This window comes from Corythoichthys intestinalis, chromosome 9 (genome assembly GCF_030265065.1).
Source record: "Corythoichthys intestinalis isolate RoL2023-P3 chromosome 9, ASM3026506v1, whole genome shotgun sequence".
In the NCBI taxonomy this organism is placed as follows: Eukaryota; Metazoa; Chordata; class Actinopteri; order Syngnathiformes; family Syngnathidae; genus Corythoichthys; species Corythoichthys intestinalis.
The window spans coordinates 16,953,631-16,975,421 of record NC_080403.1 but is presented as its reverse complement, the minus strand read 5'-3'; the positions used below and the strand labels follow the sequence as shown (position 1 = coordinate 16,975,421).

General features: G+C 37.2%; 1 protein-coding gene across 7 annotated transcripts in view; it reads left to right on the top strand.

Annotated features, from left to right (window-relative positions):
• Positions 1–21,791, top strand: part of tead3b (TEA domain family member 3 b) — a 77,873-nt gene that overhangs the window by 34,777 nt on the left and 21,305 nt on the right. For all 7 annotated transcript variants that reach the window (XM_057846023.1, XM_057846022.1, XM_057846020.1 and 4 more), the window contains exon 4: positions 17,509–17,573. In XM_057846023.1, the coding sequence (XP_057702006.1) occupies positions 17,509–17,573 (65 nt within the window). The remainder of the gene's footprint in view (positions 1–17,508; positions 17,574–21,791) is intronic.

Here is a 21,791-nt window from a genome sequence, read left to right as displayed (position 1 = left end):
GTTCCTTCCTAGTGTAACGGCTATTGTATTGAAACTGGAATAATTACTTTGAAAATCACGTCATCACGTTTATTGCGAAGGGCTTCATAAGCAAAGAGTTGATATTTAAATGTTAGATAGCCAAATAAATGTCAATCATACAATACTCCTAACCTAGCCTTTAATACCTGTAAATAATTGAAAATAATGCCAAAAAGAAAAAAAAACGAAAATGGGTGCAAAAACTTTGTGTGGCAAAAAATGAGAGGAGACTGGTGCTCTTTTAGCGAAAATATGGTCAGCCATGGTTTTTCCTTCGACACAAGCCATTTAGAGCAGGTAATGCTTTAGACTAGAGTTGTCCACTAATGACTTTTCAACTGATATCCCGATATTGTCCAACTCCAAAAATCCTATCCCGATATCAAACTAATACCAATATGTGCGGTCATGGACGTAACAAATTATGGCTAATTGTGATGCCTCACTCAATGCTTTAATAATGATAAATGTAACAACTTCAAGGTTTTCCAAATAAACATTCTGTGAAAAATAAGAACAACTTCAACTTACGTTATTGGAAAAGTGCCTATATTGCGGAACTATATTTATTGTTGAAATCAAAATAGTGCAAACATCAGTTTTTGGATCAAGCACATGTGCAAAGTGCCAATAGCTCACTTATTCTGTCCTCAATGTGTGGGGGTACACAAATTGACAGATAGCGGACAAATCAGGCTCTAAAGAGAGGTAGGGCGCTGAAGTAAAGTTGAATTGGCTTTGCTGTGGTTATTTTTCTCTTGACAAGACAGCTATTTTTTGTAAAACTGAAAACAACAAAATATTTTGTCAATAATATGAAATAAAGTCACAAAATAAAGGAAAGTATACAACATGTGTCGATTTAAATAGCAGTTTGTAGGACAGCTTGCAAGCAATGAAATAATGTAACCAAATTTTACCACAAACTAAATCACATATACACATCTCCAATACTGTATACTATACAACACTCATGAATATAAAACAAAGTAAGAATATAACTTACAAGCGATAGTTGTATAAGGCACAAACAACGTGGTGAGATGGCAAGAACTGCTATGGTACCCTGGTTTCAGACGTTAGCTCATCCATTTAGCTCTCTCTATTCACAATGAGCTCGTGTCGACATATGATGACGTTATCAGAACGTGCTGGACCTTAGCAAAAGTGATGACACCTTAGCGCCAGAAATACCAGAAACACAGCCAGGCAATAAGTGGACATGACAGCACTGCCATATGCATATTGGTCCAAAACCAATAATGAAAAAAACGATGTCGATATTATCCAATATAATCTTAAAATGCTTTTATCGGCCGATATTATCGGACAACTCTACGTTAGACTTCTGTACACAACGCATTTATGCACAAGAAGAACACAGTTATGCACGCAAAGAAGTCACGTAGCCGAGTGAATAAGAAAGAAAAAAATACCGCATCAAGCCTACGTGTGCCGTTTGATGCTTGTAAAACATCTGCAGAGGAAACGCTTGTATTTACCATGTTTTATATTGTGTTTTTTGTGTTTTCATTCATTATTGGACACTTAAAGTGAGTTATGTAGTTGTTTTGGATGATGTGCGAATGCTAGCCAATGCATGCTAACCATTTTTTCTAGGTGTTTCATGCTGTTTTAGCAGCCTTTTGATGCTTGTAAAACATCTGCAGAGGCAACACTTGTATTTACCATGTTTTATATTGTGTTTTGTGTATTTTTGCTCTTTAATTGGACACTTAAAGTGAGTTATGTAGTTCTTTTGGATGATGTGCGAATGCTAGCTAATGCATGCTAACCGTTTTTTCTAGGTGTTATTGCTGTTTTAGCAAATAATTTTAATAGTGTCTTTACGTTTATGTGAATATGAAATGAGGATGAGATTGGTTTATTTTAATTTTCATTATTAGTTTCTGAAAAGCGATTTTTTTCAAGCATCAGACATAAAACAAACTGCTTTTTTTTTTTTTTTTTTTAACGTGAAACCTGAATCACAGCTACGTTAATAGGGTTTGTTATGAACCAAAGTGTTTGTAAACCATTCAAGAAATCAGAAAGTTAAAGAGTTTTTTAATTGTTGAAAATTACTCACCTTAAGTCCTCTACAATAGAGCCCGCCAAAAACGTCTCCCAAAACAAGATGGCCGCCAGTTACTTACGCCACTGACTCCGCCTTTATACATAAAGATATTTATGTCACGAACAACTCTTTTCTCCTAATAAAGCTGTAATGGAACCTCACTATACTTACAAACTAAAATAAAAACAACATATTCTTGAACAATGTTCACTTCAATCATATCCTCCGCGTGTCTAAAATAATCCTGTTGAGTCAGCATTTCCTAGTGTCATTGTCGTTCTTTTCCCTTTTAACATTGTAAGATTTATAGTCCTGAAAAATCACTTCCCTTGTGGCCGTAGCACATATTTCGAGGATTACCAAAGCGAAAACACTTGGACGCATTTGTTTCTGTCGTCACACAAGTTTACACGGCTACGGTGTTCATAAGCGTGTTCAAAAAATGTCACCTGTCTTGTTTTTCTTCAGTGCTATCGTTCACATGTGGTTTTTTGGGCGTCAGGTGTGGCAAGCACATACAGTTTATCCTGTGCAGCTGTCATTTCAGGAAAGTATTCTGGGTTCTAAAAAAAATAGCTATTTGCGCTGGGGACAAGCATGTGTCACTTTTGACAATTTACCTGTGCAACATCAGCATGTAGGGATGAATAGGGTTGGTTGGATTATAAATCCATAGAAACAAACCCCTCTCATTCGAAAGAAAATCTTCATCGGAGTGGGCTATCCAAATCGTGACAACCAACAACATCACGTGTTTTTGGCTAAACGCTAAATGAAAAGCTAGTAAGCAACTGGCTGGTAGGGAATGTGAATCAAAACTATAGCATTGTCGTCATACTTTTTAATGCTAACACATTCATAAATGCCCATAAAAAGGTTAAAGACCTAAAAAAAAAATTTAAATAGGTCTTGAAAATGTACTGTACGGTTTCGTTTTTTTTTTTTTTTTTTTTATCAGCACAATCCTGATCATTTCAATGATATCACGTAAAACCACTCTCTGGTGGTCATGTTATAGCAAGTGTGACAACCAAACCCTGTGAGAAGTAGGGATGTCCCCAATAAGATCACGTGACCGAAAATCGGGCCCGATTACATCGTTTTCACAGGATCGGAGTCGAGTCAAAAAAATTTACTTTTTAAAATGTGTTTATTCATTTTCCTTTTTCAAGTATTAACTCATGATCGATGCCAACCCTCCCAGTCAAAATGGATTAGACATCCATTGCCGTCAATGGCAGTGGGAAAAAAATTGAGTTAGAGTGGTGACAATGCATGACGGGTGCTTCCCTGTCAGTTCCTTGCTGAGATGTTAGGAATGTTTTCAGTCATTGCAGAGCAGTATGCTGGCAATTTAGGATTACCTCAATGTCATGAGAGAAGGGGCAGTGGTGGGGAGGAGAGACGGTTGTAGCACGGCGTGAAAAGAGATTACCTTTTTGCTGACTATCTTAGTGTGGAAGTGGAAAATTCCAGCAGCGCTGCGGTTGACAAAAATGGGGGCGTGGCTTGTTGGGAAAAGAAGCTGGAGGATGTTGAGGGGATCGCAAAAAAGGCACGGAAGGGGCACCCCTGTGCGTGCGCTCCCGCTGTGCCGCCCCCCCCCACCACCACGTTTAATGTCAGTTCTGGCAGAAAATACTCATAGAACCGGTCTTACTGGCTCATTGTTCTGACGGCACCAGGTGATTCATTCATGATTATCTCCTTGTACTGTTTGTACTCCTCAAATGGTCTACACGCTTCTTTTTTGAGCCTCCACTGAGGACATTGTGTTTTTATTGGTGTTTTGTTGAGTGGATTGCATAACTAATCATGCAACTTTATTTCCATGGAACTTGGTGGAGGTGTTGGAAGTTGGGCCAAGTAAAAACTTGTTAATTAAAGGTGACTGTGAAGTAAGGGTGAACATTATGGTTTTTGTTTTGTTTTTTTTTTTGTTGAGGGGATTTCTTCGAATTGATTAGTTTCTTCTTTGAAATGGCAGCAATCCCCAGATTGTGAGGGGTGTTAGAGACTGTTGCGAAGATCAAAAATACATAAAAATCGGGAAAGAATACTGGTGTATTGAATTCTGTATAATGTGAAAGTTTTCTTATTTTTTGGTACTTGTTTTCCCTTTTCTATCTAAGAAATCAGGACGCCAGTAGGGAAAGTTTCACTGGCAGCTTCCCCACCCTCTTTCCTCCCGCATGTGTCACTGTAATGCTGCTTATTGTTCAGGTTGTCAATAACAAATGATTACCACATTGTAGGATGTATACATTTTCAAAAATTAGGGTTGAATGATATTAGAAAAAACTAACATAGCAATTTTTGGGGGGGTTGTAATATGTTGCGATTAAGGCTGCAACAACTAACCGATTAAAATCGATTAATAAATTAGTTGCCAACGAATTTGATCATCAATTTTTGCCAGCAGCTATGAGCAGTTCCGTTTGGGTCCTTGTTTGTCGAATGTGAGGCTGCGCGCGCTAGTGATTAGAACAAGAGAGAGTTCACTGCTACACTCAGGTTGGGAGTGTCAGTAGTCCTGTATTACGAAGTGTCAAGAGTTAAATTGTCTTTTGCGTTGTTAGATACAGTGTGCCTCCAACAGAGTTGAGTAAATGAAGCCAATTGTATTGTTTGTATTCTATGTTGATGAGATGTTACTACTTAGCAAGCTAGTGAGCAATTTTGCAGTGTCTTGAGTGTCCATTTGTATTGTGTTTTGGATAAGCGGGGGGGGGGCATCACTACACTTAATACAATACTGGGGCACAGCGGGGCACTGGCAAGCGGGCAAAAAATTTTTTAGGACTTACCTGTACATATCATAAAATGTCAGAACTAGCGCTTTAAACTGTATAATCAAACAAAAATACATGTTTCTGTAAAAATGTCATGTTTTCAATATTCATCCATCAGTATTCAAAATAAGATTTGGGACATGCCTTGTTGATAGTTAATTCACCTCTGCCTATGCTCATCAACTTCCATCTCTCGTTCACCTTTTCCCGCACTCTGCTGCTCTACTTTGTCTGGACAGAAATGTTGTAATATCACTTTAAGTGTTCAGTAATTATTCAGTGTTTCTCAACTGGTAGGTTGTGACCTAAAAGTGGTTTCAGTTTCCTAGGTAGGTTACCTAGCTTACCTCTCTCATTCCTCCTTGCTGATTTACCCTTGCTGAGAGCAAATAACTTTCTAATAGCCATTTGCAAGAGTAATGCTGTTTGAGTCCATTAGAAATAAAAAAATTGTAACAGATTAAAGGGACTGCAGTAACAAGTTAAATGCTTGTAAAACAGCCGGAAATTATGATAAGCACACATAAAAAAATGTTAGAAGTTATATCCCAAAGATAGACAGTTAATTCATACCGAGTGATTCTATTCATTTTGGTCATATAAACAAATAACAATAAATAGCATCCGTATTGATACAGTTCAAATACCGCATATCATATTAACACAATATTAGACAAAGCTCTTGGGTTAGAGCAGTGCTTCTCAATTATTTTCTGTTATGCGCCCCCAGGAAGACGTAAACGTTCCGCGCCCCCCCAAATCTTTGCCGCCACTGTAAATATACTGTAGTATCCTTTGTATATAAAATTTTTATTATTATAAGTACACCTCTGCATAACATTGTAGTCTTTTCAATATTAAAGAAAAAAGTAATATAGATCAACTTACAATAAAGTGTAAAAAATAAATAAATAAATAAAACATCCGTACTGTAAAAATACTCAAGATAGATTTTTTTGACCATTTGATACTGAAAAATAAAATTTAATAAAATCAATAAGTAATAATAAATTCAAATTGATTAGCAACATTAACTCACGAGGACAATATGTCAAACAATTAGACCGAAAAAAAAAATTTTAATAGGACATAAACGACAGTGTCACTGAACAGAGGGAAAGGTTGTTGTTTTTTTTTTGCTGCGGGCAGTATCAGCTTTCCTATGGTCTGGGGTTATTTTGCACCGAGCAACTTGGTATGCCACCTTATATGATGCTGACAGTGCTCGCTGGTTTGCTGATTGTTGGCAATATTCAGCACGTTTTCGGTGAAAAAAATAATTCCAGCTGTCCACTACAAACACTTTTAGACAAAGTAAACAGACTGGTCTTTCCTAGTCTCCCACTGTACTAAAAGTCAAAGCCAAAAGCCAAATGCTACATACACTTTGTCATATTTCCTTGTCTTAGCTTTTCATATCTCCAGTGCTCTTTGCTGTGTGCTCTTGTTTGGTTCAAAAATATTGCGCACACGCTGAAAATCAGAGCGGCACTGCCACCCACTGAGTGGATGTGCAAATACACTTTATTCTAGTACGGTAAAAAAGTATGTTCCCCAAGGTCACATGCGCCACCCCCAGCATCGCTCTGTGCCCTCCCTGGGGGGGCCCGCCCCACTATTTGAGAAGTACTGGGTTAGGGCCTCTGACTAAAATCGCATTTAATTGTCAGTGTATTCATAGCCTGTTAGCTAAAAGATAGCAGCTAATCTGGTACTACAATTTGCGACCACAGTAGTTTACAGCAGCAACTGCCTGTTGCATAGAGAGTAAATTTGAACCATTTAAATTCGCAGTTCATGGGAATAGGCGACCAAACAAACATCAACACATGGGTAAAATCGAACAACAAGGATGGGTAGTTTATCCGTCACTTACCTGTAAAGCATGTGGAAAGATTTGCACCGTCGGCTGTATGATTTGCATACACACACGTAATATTGATGCTGCATTTACGTGTTGTTGGAGGAATCGAAAAAAATGATTCTCTATTACATGGTTTCTGTAAAAAGTGCCAAACAGTCACTCAACTTTTGATGTATTGTTGGAGCATTAAAATAGGCTGCTTGTCTTTGTAGCAACCATGTTTTATCCCCCATCATGACTTTCCAACTTGGGAAGTCAGATCTCCCGACAGATTTGAACGCAGCATATCTTCCGAAGGTGCTTCGCGGAAATGTCAAACTCATATGACTATCACAGCCAAAGTTACGTGCATAAATTACCATATTAAGGAGCCAAGTGCAGCTTGTGTATATTGAGTGAATAGAGTAATATGACCGTATTAAATAGGCACATTCTGTAGATAATGCTATGTAGACCTAAAACTCAAAAGTTTTTTTTATTTTATTTTTTTTTATACGAGAGCACTGCAGATCAATACAGGGGCACGTGCCCCAGTGAAATATGTCTGGCGATGCCCATGGAGAAGCATATTAGCACTTGAGTTATTGTAAGATAGTAAAGTTGTCTCATATATTTTTATATAGAAACCACACACATACTGTACATCCTTTCATATTGTCAGGGTCCGCGAACGCGGAAACAAGGTTGGACCTCACAACAGAAAACAAACGACTGAGGGAAGCATACCAGGGTTTATTAAATACAAAACAAAAACACAAGCGATCGCGGTAAAAAGGGGAAATAACAAAACGGGTCCATGACAGGAGGTCGACGGGGATCAATATACAAACGCGAGGGTAAACCAAGGTTGTAGGCAGAGAGCCAATAAAACAACTAAAATACACTCACATACCTGCACAAGGTTGAGGCATACAAAACTAAAGCGACTGATGACCAAAACCCATGGCAGGGGCGAAATTACCAAAATAGAAATTTACTTGAACGACAAAGATATCGAATGGCGACCAGCAAGGAAATATCTTGGCACCCTTCCAATGGATCGCCTGCGTCTTTATAGTATTGTTGATGAGCAGGAATTAGCTGCAGGTGCGATGTCAGAAACGCCCCCACAGACGGCTCTGTAACAACACAAAATCTGACCATGAGCGGAACGTGACACATATAACGGCTTAGAGTCTCCTTTCAACAAAAACTCCCATTCTAAATGTAAGCTGTCATACAAGAGAGTGTGCTTTGAAATTGGATTTGGATTGTATTTATGAACAACTGTTTGATAAAGAAAACTTATTCATAACTGTCTGCCTCCATCCTTATTCGATTTTGTTTAAAGAAAATAAATAAGTTATTGAAACAATATATATCAGCGCCTTACCCACGAGAAAAAAAAAGTCGATCAGCAGCACTTTTTTTTAAATTTGAATGACCAGGACTTTTGTCAGATTTGGGTACTGAAAAATTCTTTTTATGTTTTAAGTTTTATTAAAAACTTTAATAAGTTTTATGTATCGTTAAGTCAGGAAGTTGTAAGAAATTATTATTTTTGAAGGAAATCGTCATCAATTTTTTCGTCTTTGTTACTTACAACATGCCTTAAAAACCTTCAAGTTAAATTGTGAAGGTAATTGAAAAAAAGCGACATTTATCCGATTTATCATTTTAATTAATTGTCCGATTAACAGATTATAGAATAATTGTGAGTTGCAGCCCTAATTGCGATATATATTACGATATTAAAACTGGAAGAATTTTTACCAGATGACTTAAATAGCTTTGTTTGGGAAGACTTTGCTTGACTCACCATTACCACATTGTATTCGTATAATACCCTTTAATCCAAGCTAAGGGGGTTCATCTGTGAATGATGAAGATTGCTGTATATAAAAGGGATCCAGGAGGCCACATCTCTGCACAAAATAGATGATTTATTTAATGCTGTGTTTTTCACTCCAACAGCAATTATTAATATAAATAGTAAGAACACATATTGTATTAGATGAATACATAGTCATCGTGAGTCAAGCAAAGCCTTCCCAAGCAGAGCTATTCAACTCATCTGGTGAAAGTTCTTCTAGTTTTAATATCTCAAACCTTTCCTATATAAGTCCTTAAAAAGTGCTTGAATTTGGACATGGATAAAGGTGAACCATGTTCTAATGTACGTATGTTCTTATTTTCAACAAGCATCAATTACAGGGTCATTTGTACAGCATACATAATAGGAGTGGGAAGCTCTTTGGGCTTCACGATACGATACGATTTGCCATACAAAGCTCACGATAACGATGATCTGACAATATGGCGATACAATGAATATCGATACATTGGTCAGGAAATCATTCTAGGATATTCTACAAACAACTAATAAACAGAAAAACAAGCTTCTTTTGTGAATTGGAATGAGTTTATCACTTGTAGACGTCCAATCCATTTGAACTGGGAGGGTGGCTGCCATCCCTCCCACTTCAAACCGATTGAACGTCTATGGCCGTCATTGGCAGCCAATGCCAGGCAATGAGGTAATTTTGGGCCATTTAAGGTCATTAACCTGTTGATTTTCAGTTACTTCCTGTTGATTTTGTGGTATTTTATGGGTCACTTCCTGTTTATTTTGAGTTATAGAACAGGAGGTGACCCGAATCAGTAGGCAGTGACTCAAACTCAACAGAAAATGACCTGTAAATGCCCCAAAATGAACAGCAAGTGACCTTTAAATGCCCTGAAAATGGGACAGTACAACTGTAAATGTTTCAGATGAACAAACGTTCCCAGTCTAAAAGATTGGGCGTCGAGCAACATCAATGCAGCCTTATAGTTAACTGAGACACTATTATGGTGGAAGATTTTGGTAGCAACTTGTTGGTTCTATTTTTTTTTTTAACAGTGACACCTTTTTAAAATGATATCTCGATTCTTGGCAGGAGCATATCGATAACCTTTTGGGATACAAAAGTATCTCGATATATCACCATTTCGATATATTGTCATACCCCTAATACATAAATAGTATTTTACAATAATACTTGACTCAGTCAATGCCACAGACGGTGGTAGACATCCAAATCTATTTCAGTTGGGAGGGGCAAATGACTAATAACTTAAACAATATACTGTATACAACAATATTGATCAAATAAATTATGATACTTGTAAAACTGTGGTGAACTCATTAGTTCAGCGTGGATTTGGACGTCAATTGCCGTCAATGGCACTGAAACATGAACGTGTAAGAATATGATAAAGTAGAACACAAATTAATAGTTATGTTGCGTACATGTGTTGCTGCACCTCCTGTAAAAGTCAAATACAGAAATCCATGTTGATCTATATATCTCTAAAACAACCATCTCGTGGAAGTGGTAAAAAAAAATGTACTTTTACCACTTGTACTGGCTATACTTTGGTCAGTTCCAAACAGCACGCAGTACAGTTGCTTTAAGCAAACCTGCTTTTTGACTCCCTAAGGCGCACAGTGAGATAAACTCAGCAGTTTGGACACTGAAGAGATTGAGGCTGACAGTTGTCGGGCTTGGCATTGTTCTCTCTCTGCCATCCTCTCCCGGGATGGTCGGCAGCAGGTGTTGCTGTCTGCTCCGTGCCGGGTCACACAGCGGTGTTGTTTTGGGAGTGGGGTGGGTGCGCCCCCATGTGCCTCCCCCCTGCAGCCAGGTGGCAGTTGTTGGCACAGACACTGATGGCTTTGTGCTGCCTCCAAGAGTTACAGCATCAGCTGCCCCTTTTGCCCCCTCGCAACCCTCAAGCGTCAACCTTCCACCCTGACCGCAACCCCTGATGTAACCCCTTCTCTCTCTGGGCTGCCGCGAGTATGTGCGCGCGCGTTTGCAGGCCTGGGCCAATCAGACTGGCTCGCACAGATGTGTCAGGCTCGGAGGAATGCAAAGAATGCGGAGGCGCCAGAGCAGGCGTGTCCATCCTTTGGCCCCGGGCGCAAACGGGGAGGCGCTTGTCGGGTATCGGGCAGGCCAGTCCGTGAAAGCCCTGCTGTACTTTTATGGTCACTGCGAGGCGCGGGTACCTCTGGAGGCCGAGTGCTAAAAAAGGGGGTGCAAAAACATGACCCTTTTCCTGTCATTATGACTCTGTATGGAGGGCCTGTGAACAATGCATCACCAAATGCACTTATACCACTTTTTTTGAAGACAGAATAGGAGCTTTCAAATTTGAGTATTATCTTTCAAAGGTGATCAAAGTATATTCATTTTATTCCAATGGTATTTTAAAAAATCATTTTTTTTAACATTGCATGACTAACTCTTTTTTAGTTGGAATACGTTTTTTAAGACCATGTATAAATGCAGGTACTTACTTTTGAAAGTTTTGAGAAGTCACTAATACCAAGTACAGTAGTGTCTTGACATACACATTAGTTCAAATCATTCTGACCATGCTCGTAACTCAAAAAAGTTATATTTCAAATAATCTTTCCTTGAATGATGAAATGAATGGTAATACAGTAGTAATAAGTTCAAATTGCACTTTTGTGGTTAACTACACTCTTAACCACTAGATGGAGCAAGACATTTTTTTTGCTTAACATTGTAAATTTGTCAAAAAAAGAAGTATGAAAACAAGAAGCCCTCTTCTTTAAGCGGTCATTGTATAAATGATCCATTTCACGAAGATATGATATTGATTCTTTCGACAACGATACGATATTTGCAGATATTTTGAAGTCTGGCACGATTTGATTTGATTTGATTTGATTTGATTCGATTCAAAGTTTTAGATTGATTAATACAATATTATGTATACATTAACAATCAGTTCCATTTCACCTAAAACAATCAAAAATTTAAAACAAAACAAAACATTTTTTATCATTTTGACAATATCGTTTAGTGCTGCAACAATTAATCGATTAACTCGAGTAATTTGATTAGAAAAAAAATTAAGAATTAAATTTAGCCGCTTCGAGTATTTGTGTAATTAAAGTGGTGCTGTGATGGTTTGTTTTGAAAGTGTTTGCATTTATTTTTTGTAGCTTAGGGTGGATACACTGCCCTATATTGGCATTAGTTAGCATTTTATAGTATTTAAGATAGCGGACGTTTGCTATGTAATTTAGCCAATTGTTCTTTTGTTGTACATAAATCCTCATTTAATTTTTTTACCCCATTTGAGTTTATGTTCCTTATCCGATTACTCAATTATTCGAACTAACTATTTCATCGATTAATCAACTACTAATGTAATTGCCTAAATAACATTTGGATAAGTATTTAGGTTAATTGTAAATAATTTATTTGGTTCTCTAAAACAAGTTGTTGATTCTTATTTGGTTAAATATGACAGAATTGCTATTTTTTTATTCAAGTTTAGTGGTTTGTGACGTCCTGTATGATATGAGTGGGCAGCAGGGGCTGTTTTGGATGGGTAGTAAGTCGGCGTGACGGCAGGAAGTATTAAGGATAGAGCTTATACTTGTATAATTTTTTTGGACCTATGTTCTTTATATGTACCTCCTTTTCCTTAGATCTCAGTTGCTCTATTTGTTTGTATTTGATGTCAAGCCGTGGATTAATTTTTGTTGCATTAAAGAAATGGCGTAAGGAGCGATGTGAGAGTGTTTCTTGGCTCGCTGACCGGCGCGGTGAGGAGGAAGACAAGAGGCTAGTGTCAGATAGAAAGACTTTACATCGTGGATTCTACAACTAAAATAAGCGATAGATGCAGCCCTAATATCAATGCTGAAACATTTCATACATCTGAAAGAAAACCTTTCATTTTAACAACATTTCATCTCTAAAACATGACGATATTAACTCGTTTACTCGTAATGAGACATTAAATCCATTTAAAGTGTGAGGGCTGTCATTTAGAGAAAATAGATACGTTATGTATTGACATCAATGGCAGCCAATAAGCAAGCAGATGGCGCCCCAATTTTTTTCTGACTTGCTAAATATATTCCATACGCCCTATTAGTAGGCTGCCACCAATCGGCCTCAAGATATTCACTCTCCACTCAATAGTTATCCAATTGGCTCCCTCAGCCAACTGTACGTGAGCAATAGATGCAAGACAATTGAAAATAACGACGTATAAAATCCACACGGAACACAGACAACACAATTCATTCAAAAATCAATATTTACTAGTTTATTATTAATGATATAATGAAATGTTTTAGCAACAATATTGACAAAAACATACAAATTTCTTAGCATTTTTCATTGTTGTATGTATAATGGAACTGCTTGTGTTAGTTTCAGCAAATCAGCACAAATTGGGCACCATCTGCTGGCCAAAACGTGCATTGCAGGAACAGATCTCTTTGTGGCGATAATGACAATAGACATAAAATGTCGATAGGAAGTTTTATATCGTTATAGCAATATGTATCATCAAGTACAAGTACACAGTTGTTCGAACACACTACCAGTTTTCCAACAAATTTTCTTCAATATCGTTTGTAATTAACTCATTTGCTCCCAGAAACGTATAAATATGTTCTATTTTTAAATGCTTCATTGTCCCAAAAACGTATTTATACGTTTTTTGCGTTTTTTTTTTTTTTTTAACAAGAATCTATAGCTTGCGATCCATCTCCGAAACAAAAAACAAGCCTCAAAACCAATTTTAAAGCAATAAAACTGGCCACTGGAGGGCAGTAGCGCATTTGGTAAGACCCCCCCAACAGGATTCAACCAGTACAACTTTGCATTGACCGTGCTAGTAAGTTAGCAGAGCCCCTCCGCAGGCTTGATGCTCAGGTCCCCCGCACGCTCGAGTGTCCTGCACGTAAACGCGCACGGCCAAACCAGTTCCCCCCCCAGGAACACAAGTTCCCTAGGTGAACGAGACATTAGTCACCACAACAACAACAAAAAGACTTTTAAAAAATCCATCTTTACGAGACAGTCGGCAATGAGGGAAAAGTTTAACCGCTGTCGCAGCCACCAAACGTCATCCCTCAGTTAGGTAAGTGTGAATAAATTGTTACTTTGCTATCAAAAGCTCTATTTGGCTGGTTGTTCATGTTATTTTGTAAAAGGAAAACATTATTCAGATGTTTGGGATGTAACTGAAGCAAAAAATAGCCGTGTTAAAGTCAAAGTTATGTTTGAAATTTTTGCGTTTACAAAAAGCTCATTTTCTCCTTTTTTTCATCAGAAATTGGAAAATTGCTCAAACTAAGCTATTTTATAATGGCGAGTTCTAAAGAATGGAAAAAGATATGAACTTACTTTTTTTTCTGCTGAAAGAAGAGAGTGAAATCTTTCTTTTGGTGGGTTCCATGTTCATATAGCAATAGAACAGAATTTTCTGTGGGCCAAAATCAGTCAAAATCCAGCAAAACGGCCGGGAGCGAAGGGCCTTGCTCCGGTGAAAATGGCTGGGAGTGAATGAGTTAAAGGCATTTTAACCAAATTCAAACAGGCAGTACAACTGAAATGTTAAATTAGCAGTTAACGACTTGTACATACTCAGGGTTTTCTTTAAAAGAGGTTTTTCATTAAGAATTTTTATTCCCTTTAGAATTGCCTTGTTATCCAAGTAGCAGCAGAGCGATTAAAGGAACCATTGATTGTAATGAGCCATTCACATTTTCACTGTACTTAGACTTGCATGGCTTAATCTTTGAGATATATTACGGTTGACTGGACTGATTATTAATTAGCGTTTTGTTTGCGCTTATTCTGGTGATGAAATTCAGGAATGCATTCGGTAATGATTGGTCCCAGTCTCATGTTTTGAAGTTTGGGCGATCTTCAGATAATTTTCTCATTACAAATAGAGCACGGTTACTCGTGGGAAGAAATGGATTAGTGTTTGATTAAAAACATGCCGGAAAATGGGCAAAGATGTTGATCAGTTTTGTTAAATCCAGGTTGTCCATGAATGTCTTGTTTGACTTGAATGCAATGACAATTTGAATGCTACTATGCAGGATTTAAGAAATCAAAATGTATATTTAGTCTGAAATAAGAGGATTGGGACTTGACTGCTTCACTTTTATGAACCATTATATTTGTAAACTGCAATCAAACCAATTAAATAACAAGTTCAAAACACCGTCTCAAAACAAGAATTGTTTATGAGGGCCTTGGTAAGTAATCATAATTACTTTGGGGTGGCTGCATTATGTTAATGAATTACATTTGTACGGGTGTCAAATTTGCGGCCCGGGGCCTTATCAGGCCGGCCACATCATTCTGTGTGGCCCGTGAAAGTACAGTCATTTGAATCGACTTCATATCTTTTGCTAAAATAAATATTTCCAAAAATGTTGGAGGAATGAAAGTTCAAGGGGGAAAAAAATTCCCCCCCTTTTTTTTTTTTTAAATATATATTTTTTTAAAAATAATTGAATTGTACAATAATTTTTTTAAAATTAAAAACTATATTTGCTGTATTTACTTTTTTCGTTCTCTAATTTAAAAAATGAAGCATTGAAAAATAAGTTGAACAGAATAGAATAGGATATTTACTTTTTTTTGTTTTGTTTTAATTAAAAAATGAATCAACACTGATTTCCGTAATTTTCGGACTATAAGCCGCTGCTTTTTTCCTTCATTTTGAATCCTGCGGCTTATACTACAGTGCAACTTATTTGTTGATTTGTTTGGGTTAATAGGTAACACTTTATTTGACAGTGGCATCATAAGACTGTCATAAGACCGTCATAAATATGACATGACCATATAATGGGCATTACTGAATGATTATGACAGATGTCATTAAGTGTCACCCGGCAAATTCTGTCACTAACTCCATTTATGTTCAGCTTGGATCTTTTACATCCATTCAAAGATGACAGTCTTATGGCGCCACTATCAAATAAAGTGTTACCAAATATCATAACTAGCAATTAATGAAACAACTGGAACAGTAACTGAAGAAATAATTAGCACAGAACATGAATTTTGTTATTTACAACCTTAGAGCTGCAGTGCATGCTACGATTCATGTTGGACAACAACAGTGTTGACAGCGGGTAGCAGAAGAGGTTCACTGTCTCCCCCAAAGGAGCAGTGATGGCCAAATGAAGCTTTTTGAAGCAATGAAGCTTTGCAGCCAATTGGTTCAAAGCTTCATGGTGGTTTATTTGGTCTTATGACTGTTATATGATGCCGCTGTCAAATAAAGTGTTACAGGTTAATATCTTTTGGTGTAAATATTCCATAATACAGTGAGGACAGCTACGGCTTATAGTCCAGTGCGGCTTATCTATGAACAAATGCCATTTTCGTGCTAAATTTGTTGGGTGGCGGCTTATAGTCAGGTGCGCCTTATGGTGCGAAAATTACAGCTATTAAAATGTATGTATTTATTTATTTATCATAGAAATTTTACAATTTTCCCCCCAAATTTGAAATGAAAATGTAAAGAAATACAAAAAGTACAAAAAATTGCAATTAAGATGCTCAAAAACAGAGAATTCTCAACAGTAAATGATTCATTAGTCATTACAATAAAAATAGTTTAATAGCAATTAGTATTGCAGCAGTAATCGTGGCAGTGCTAGTTTGCAGAATGAATGCCTGTCCGAAGGAAACCAACACTATGATGTGGCCCACGTCAAGAATGAGTTTGACACCCCTGGTATAGAATATTATTAGTATACAACAGCGCTTGGTTATACGAAATATCATTGCAGAATTCTTTAAAATGTACACATAGTTCGTATTTTGCTTTCATGAAGTAAGGTATTGAGCGAATAAATGACATAAATCGAGGCATTTTTTTAAATTCTGTGTATGACTTTCAAACTATGATCAATATAAATAATAAATATAATACATTTCTGTTAAAAAATATTTTAAAATCTGCAAGTATTTCCTTGTGATCAATCAGAATTCAGAAGTGTGATTCACCAGATTAAAATTTGATTAAGTGTGTGTCATGATTGTGCCGAGCAATGTGGTGAGTCAGCATCGTGACAACTTGCTTTGTTAGCTGTAAAATAAGATATTTTGCCCTCAAAAGATGTTTCACAGTCTCGTTTTCGTAGTTTTACAGTTTTAGTGTCACAAAAGAATAATGAATCACCGGTAGTCATTCTTCTGTTTCTTTTCACGAAATGCTTGCAGATCATAAACTTGTGTTTTCGATCAAATCAGCATATATGCTACTGCTGATTACAGAAGAATGAATTACGGTAAATTGTTTTTTTTTTTCTTTTGGTAAAAGAAGAGAGTCTCCTCAACTTAATTGCTTTGTCTGATGAGTGCTTTACTGTCGTTTAACTCAACCAACCAGTTTGGGTATTGTCAGTTCCTTAGCCCCTGTGGAGAGCAGCAGTCACATACAAGAAAATAATAACTAAAAAGTGTTTTCCTCCTTAGCAATTTGTCCCCACCTCCGGCCTCACTGTCAAAAAACACAAAGATTAGACAAACTTTTAGGATCATGTTTTTAGTGTTTCTCATGCGGCAGAAACATAAGGAGAACCGCTCGTGCCCAAAATAGCCGCGCAAACAGTTTGTGCAGAATGTCGCGAGTGGATGTTATGTCTGTTCTGTTCTCCATCTCGGTAATTAGGCCGCAGACGTTGAAGTGAGATTCTGCTGACTGACGTTCACTTTTAATACATGTGTGCTTAATTTCTGCAAAAGGGCTTTGAAATAAGTGGGAAACTGAGGTGTTATTGTGACCTTTGACCTCGTTTGCTTACCATGTGCTCTGAGAAAGGTCAAATCGCTTCTTGGCATGATGTTTTTAAAATGACAACGGCGCCACCTCCTGTTCAATGTTGGATACTGTCATATTTTTAAACATAGTTTTCTCCACAGGTCGCAACGAATTGATTGCACGCTACATCAAGCTGAGGACGGGGAAAACTCGTACAAGGAAACAGGTGAATAATTATACTTCTTGTTTGAGTGTTTCACAGCTTTGACTTGATCAGTATAATGATGTTGAATGCATGATGTCTTTCTATTAAACCCAAACATGAAACAGCACCAAAGATGCAAAATCACCAATTAGTAATGAATGAGTAACATTATAATCATTTTTTTTTCTTACTTTACTTATTTTTAGTTTTGGCATAACATCATTTTGAGTATGAAAGTTTGTCTATTTAATTGTTGCAAATTCAAAAGTCAAACACATATACAGTGGTGCCTTGAGATGTAAGTTTGATTAAAGTCTAAAATTATCTTACACTAACTGAAATAAGTCGAAAAACATCAAAACACACAATCAAAATTTGACAGTAAACATTTGACTAGGAGTGGCAACAAAACAACCTTGAAACATTTTTAAAAGAATCTCTCATTATGATTACTCGACGAATCATAAAGATATTTGGCGGCCCTGCTTGTATCTTAAAATTTTACTCACAAGAAAAAGAAAGAAAAAAAAAATGTCCAAACAATATTATGCATTTCAAAGCACCACTGTACAATTCTCATGTAGCAAATTCTTATATAAGTTTTGTATTGTAACATGTATTATTCAAGTTTTAAACTGCATTAGTTTTATACTGCATGAGACATATTTAGATTATTGTTTTTTGTATGTAAGCAAAAACCGCTCAGTGTTTCCTCTAGGATTTGTTTCAGCAGCGGGAGCTTAAATAAATGTAAATAAATACATCAATATAAATATAAAAGTTATTGTAAAATATTCATATTATTCAGTCATTCATTTTCCATGCCGCTTTTCCTCACGAAGTTCGCGGGGGTACTGGAGCCTATGCCAGATAACTCCGGGCATTAGGCAGGGTACACCCTCAATTGGTTGCTAGCCAGTCGCAGGGCACAATGAGACATACAACCATTCAAGCACATACTCATACCCATGGACAATTTAGAGTGTTCAATCAGCCTACCATGCATGTTTTTTGGATGTGGGAGGAAACCAGAGACCCCGGAAAAAACCCACACAGGTGTAGGGAGAACATACAAACTCAACACAGATTGAACCCTTGATCTCAGAGCTGTGAGGCGGACGTGCTAACCACTCAGCCACCGTGACGCCATATTCATATTATAAATATGATATATGCACTAAATTATATTTCTTTATAAATATTTTATTTATTTCAGAATTATTTATTTTATTGAACAGAAATAATAGCATCAAGTATAATATTCAAAAATAAAATAAAGGAAAAAGAAAAGGTTAAAAAACACACACCATTATCTGGTTGAAAGAGCCAAGAGCCAGTACAAAGCTAACGATAACTGACTAGCATCATCTCAATATTTCACTTCTGTGCGAAATATTTCAATAAGCTCATCTGAAAAATGCAGTCTGCGGTTACATAGTATTCATTCACTCATTCATCTTCTGAAACACTCAGTTACATAATAGCATGTAGATATTATTGTTAGCCTGATGCTATCAATTAGTTCACTCAAATTAGCGACACTGCATTCCCAACTGGCCAAATTAGCTTAAACTACCGATAAATAACATAACACACAACGGGTCAATATATTTTAAAGGTCATTTTGACTTAAAACCAAGACCAGCAAGCGTGCATTTTGCAGAATTTATACTCCGCACGACTTGCCACCGCAGTTGGCCAATATTCTCTCAGACTATAGACAAGTTTCCTGAGCGAAATATGGGTGGCGCCATCTTGAAAAATGTCTGCTCTGAACTTCCGGTTTAGAAAGTACAACATGAATTGCAGTTGAAGTAAGCATTGTGTTGAAAAAGTTAAAACTGCAAAATCAAGCCAGAGGAACCCACGGCATCTCCACAAATGGATTCAGCACGACGTAGATAAGACGTTGATGAGATTGTATGATTGTTCTTATCACTTCTTTGATCATTTGTGGACAAAATTATAACAACCTGTCAGCCTGTGTTGTCGTGAGGTATAGATTGATACGCCAGCCACTTGAGTGCCCAAAATGAGGTGAAATTACAAATTATATTACATTTGCCGAATGCATAAGGGCTGACACGGATTTTGTTGTTGCAAGGAAATACTACAAGGTATGTACCCTCGGCGGCCTACTTACGGGCTTTCTCCTGCTGTCTTCGGTAATTCCAGCTCCAGTAGGGTATTGCTGCAGTTAAAACGCTCGTAGTTGGATCTCGGGATCGAACTGACGGTCCCCCGCGGGGTGAGCCACCGTCTGTCCCAGCCTCTTGGCCACCCTCGGGCCGTTGTAGTAAATACTATTTAAGATCATCATAAATACATTATTAATAGTGATGTGTTGTTCGCGAACGAACCGGCTCTAAGCCGGCTATTTGAAGTGAACAACGGCTCCTAATAGTAGCCAACTTTTTCTTTTCTCCTGTTTTTTCCTCCCTTCGGTTAATGCCCCACATGATTGGTCAAGATCCGTGGTAGAAGAGGGAGGGGAAGGTTACACACACACGCTGTAGTAAGGAGAAGGGGGAGGGGTTAGATATATACTAATCTATATATATATATACACACATAAGATACTTAGATAATATATGGTTATGATATGGTTTTTCTTAATGCCAATCTTCGCTAAAGACTAGCTAAAACTTTTACCTGGATGCTGCTTTTTTCTTTTTGTTTTACAAATTTTAATTTATAATTTGTTGTGTGGTAATCAAAGCTTACTTATGTTGTTTTACTATAAATAGTTAAAAGCTTATAAATATACACAATCAGAGATTGGAACTTTATGTTTACCTTGTTTTGAGATGGGTCTTTGTTTTTGTATTTTATAATTCATTTTTTTTGTAGCACTCCATGTTGTACTCCATGTTGAGCATGTTCATAAGTTCATATATTTTTTACATTAGTAATTCATTTTACACATAATTTTACATTATTTTTGGTAGTAAATTAATTTAAGCAACAATAAAACTGAGGAGTCATTTGGGAGCTGAAAGAACTGGCTCTTTTTAGTGAGCCGAGCCAAAAGAACCGGCTCTCTAAAAAGAGCCGGAATTCTCATCACTAATTATTAATTATATCAACATTGTAATAACATCAAAGGCAACAAGTCATTTCATGCGCAAAATTTTAGCTTTAGTATTTTTTGAGCACCGGACACATGACAATGCAGGGATAGGAAAAACATACCTTCCATAACACAGTGGCAACATGTCTACAAAAACACCCGGTCTTTGTGGTGGCACGAACTTGGTTCCACATCTGCCTTTATGAACAAGTTGTCCTCCCCTGTCATGATGATGGCAGATGGATGCAGTATTTCAAATTTGTCTTTTTTAAGGGATTATGATGAGTAATGTTACTCCAGCTCCACTGTTGTTTCGGATGGAGAAATTCTAAAGCGAAAGTTGTTAGCAGACATTAGGAAGTAAAGCGGAATTATCTCGGAAACCTGTCTCTAGGGCAGGGGTGTCCAAACTTTTTGCAAAGAGGGCCAGATTTGGGGTGGTAAAAATGTGGGGGGCCGACCTTGGCTGAAGTCCTTTACATAGAACAATATATTTAAGCAAATTTTAGCAAGCCATTATGTGTGTCACGTTTGCTTTATTTTTTTTTTAATTAATAATTTAAACAATCTCGCAACTAGCCTTTTTGGCGTTCTCTTTTGACTCTGGCTCTTGCGAAATACTGCTGCTGTGAAATTAAACTGGCTTCAACTTGCTTCAATTTCTCGGTGCGTATCTTCCCTATAATCTTGTCGTACATGTCAGCGTGTCTTGTTTGGTATTATCGCCTCACATTGAACTTTTTAAAAACAGCTACTGTCTCTTTGCAAATGAGTCAGACAGAGTTGTTGCGTATTTTAGTTAAGAAATAGTCCAATTTCCAGCTATCCTTGACGTGTCAGCTGTCGCAGTCAGCTTTTGTTGTTGTTGATTGTCGCCATTTTAGAAAATTGGAAGTAAAGGGTCACACGGGGTAGTGTTGCCTAGAGTGCTGCCGCCTTTATTGGGTAAATGAGGAGCAGCATTTAGTGTGTAAGCAACTTCATATGCTGGTAGCAGCACTGCTGACCAATTTACCATATTGGCCCGAATATAAGACGGCCCTGATTATAAGACGACCCCATCTTTTTCAAGACTCAAGTTTGAAAAAAAGACTTTTTGAACACCAAATTAATTTTCATACAGAAAATAATTACAGTACATCTGAAACAAATGATTCTAACAATATATT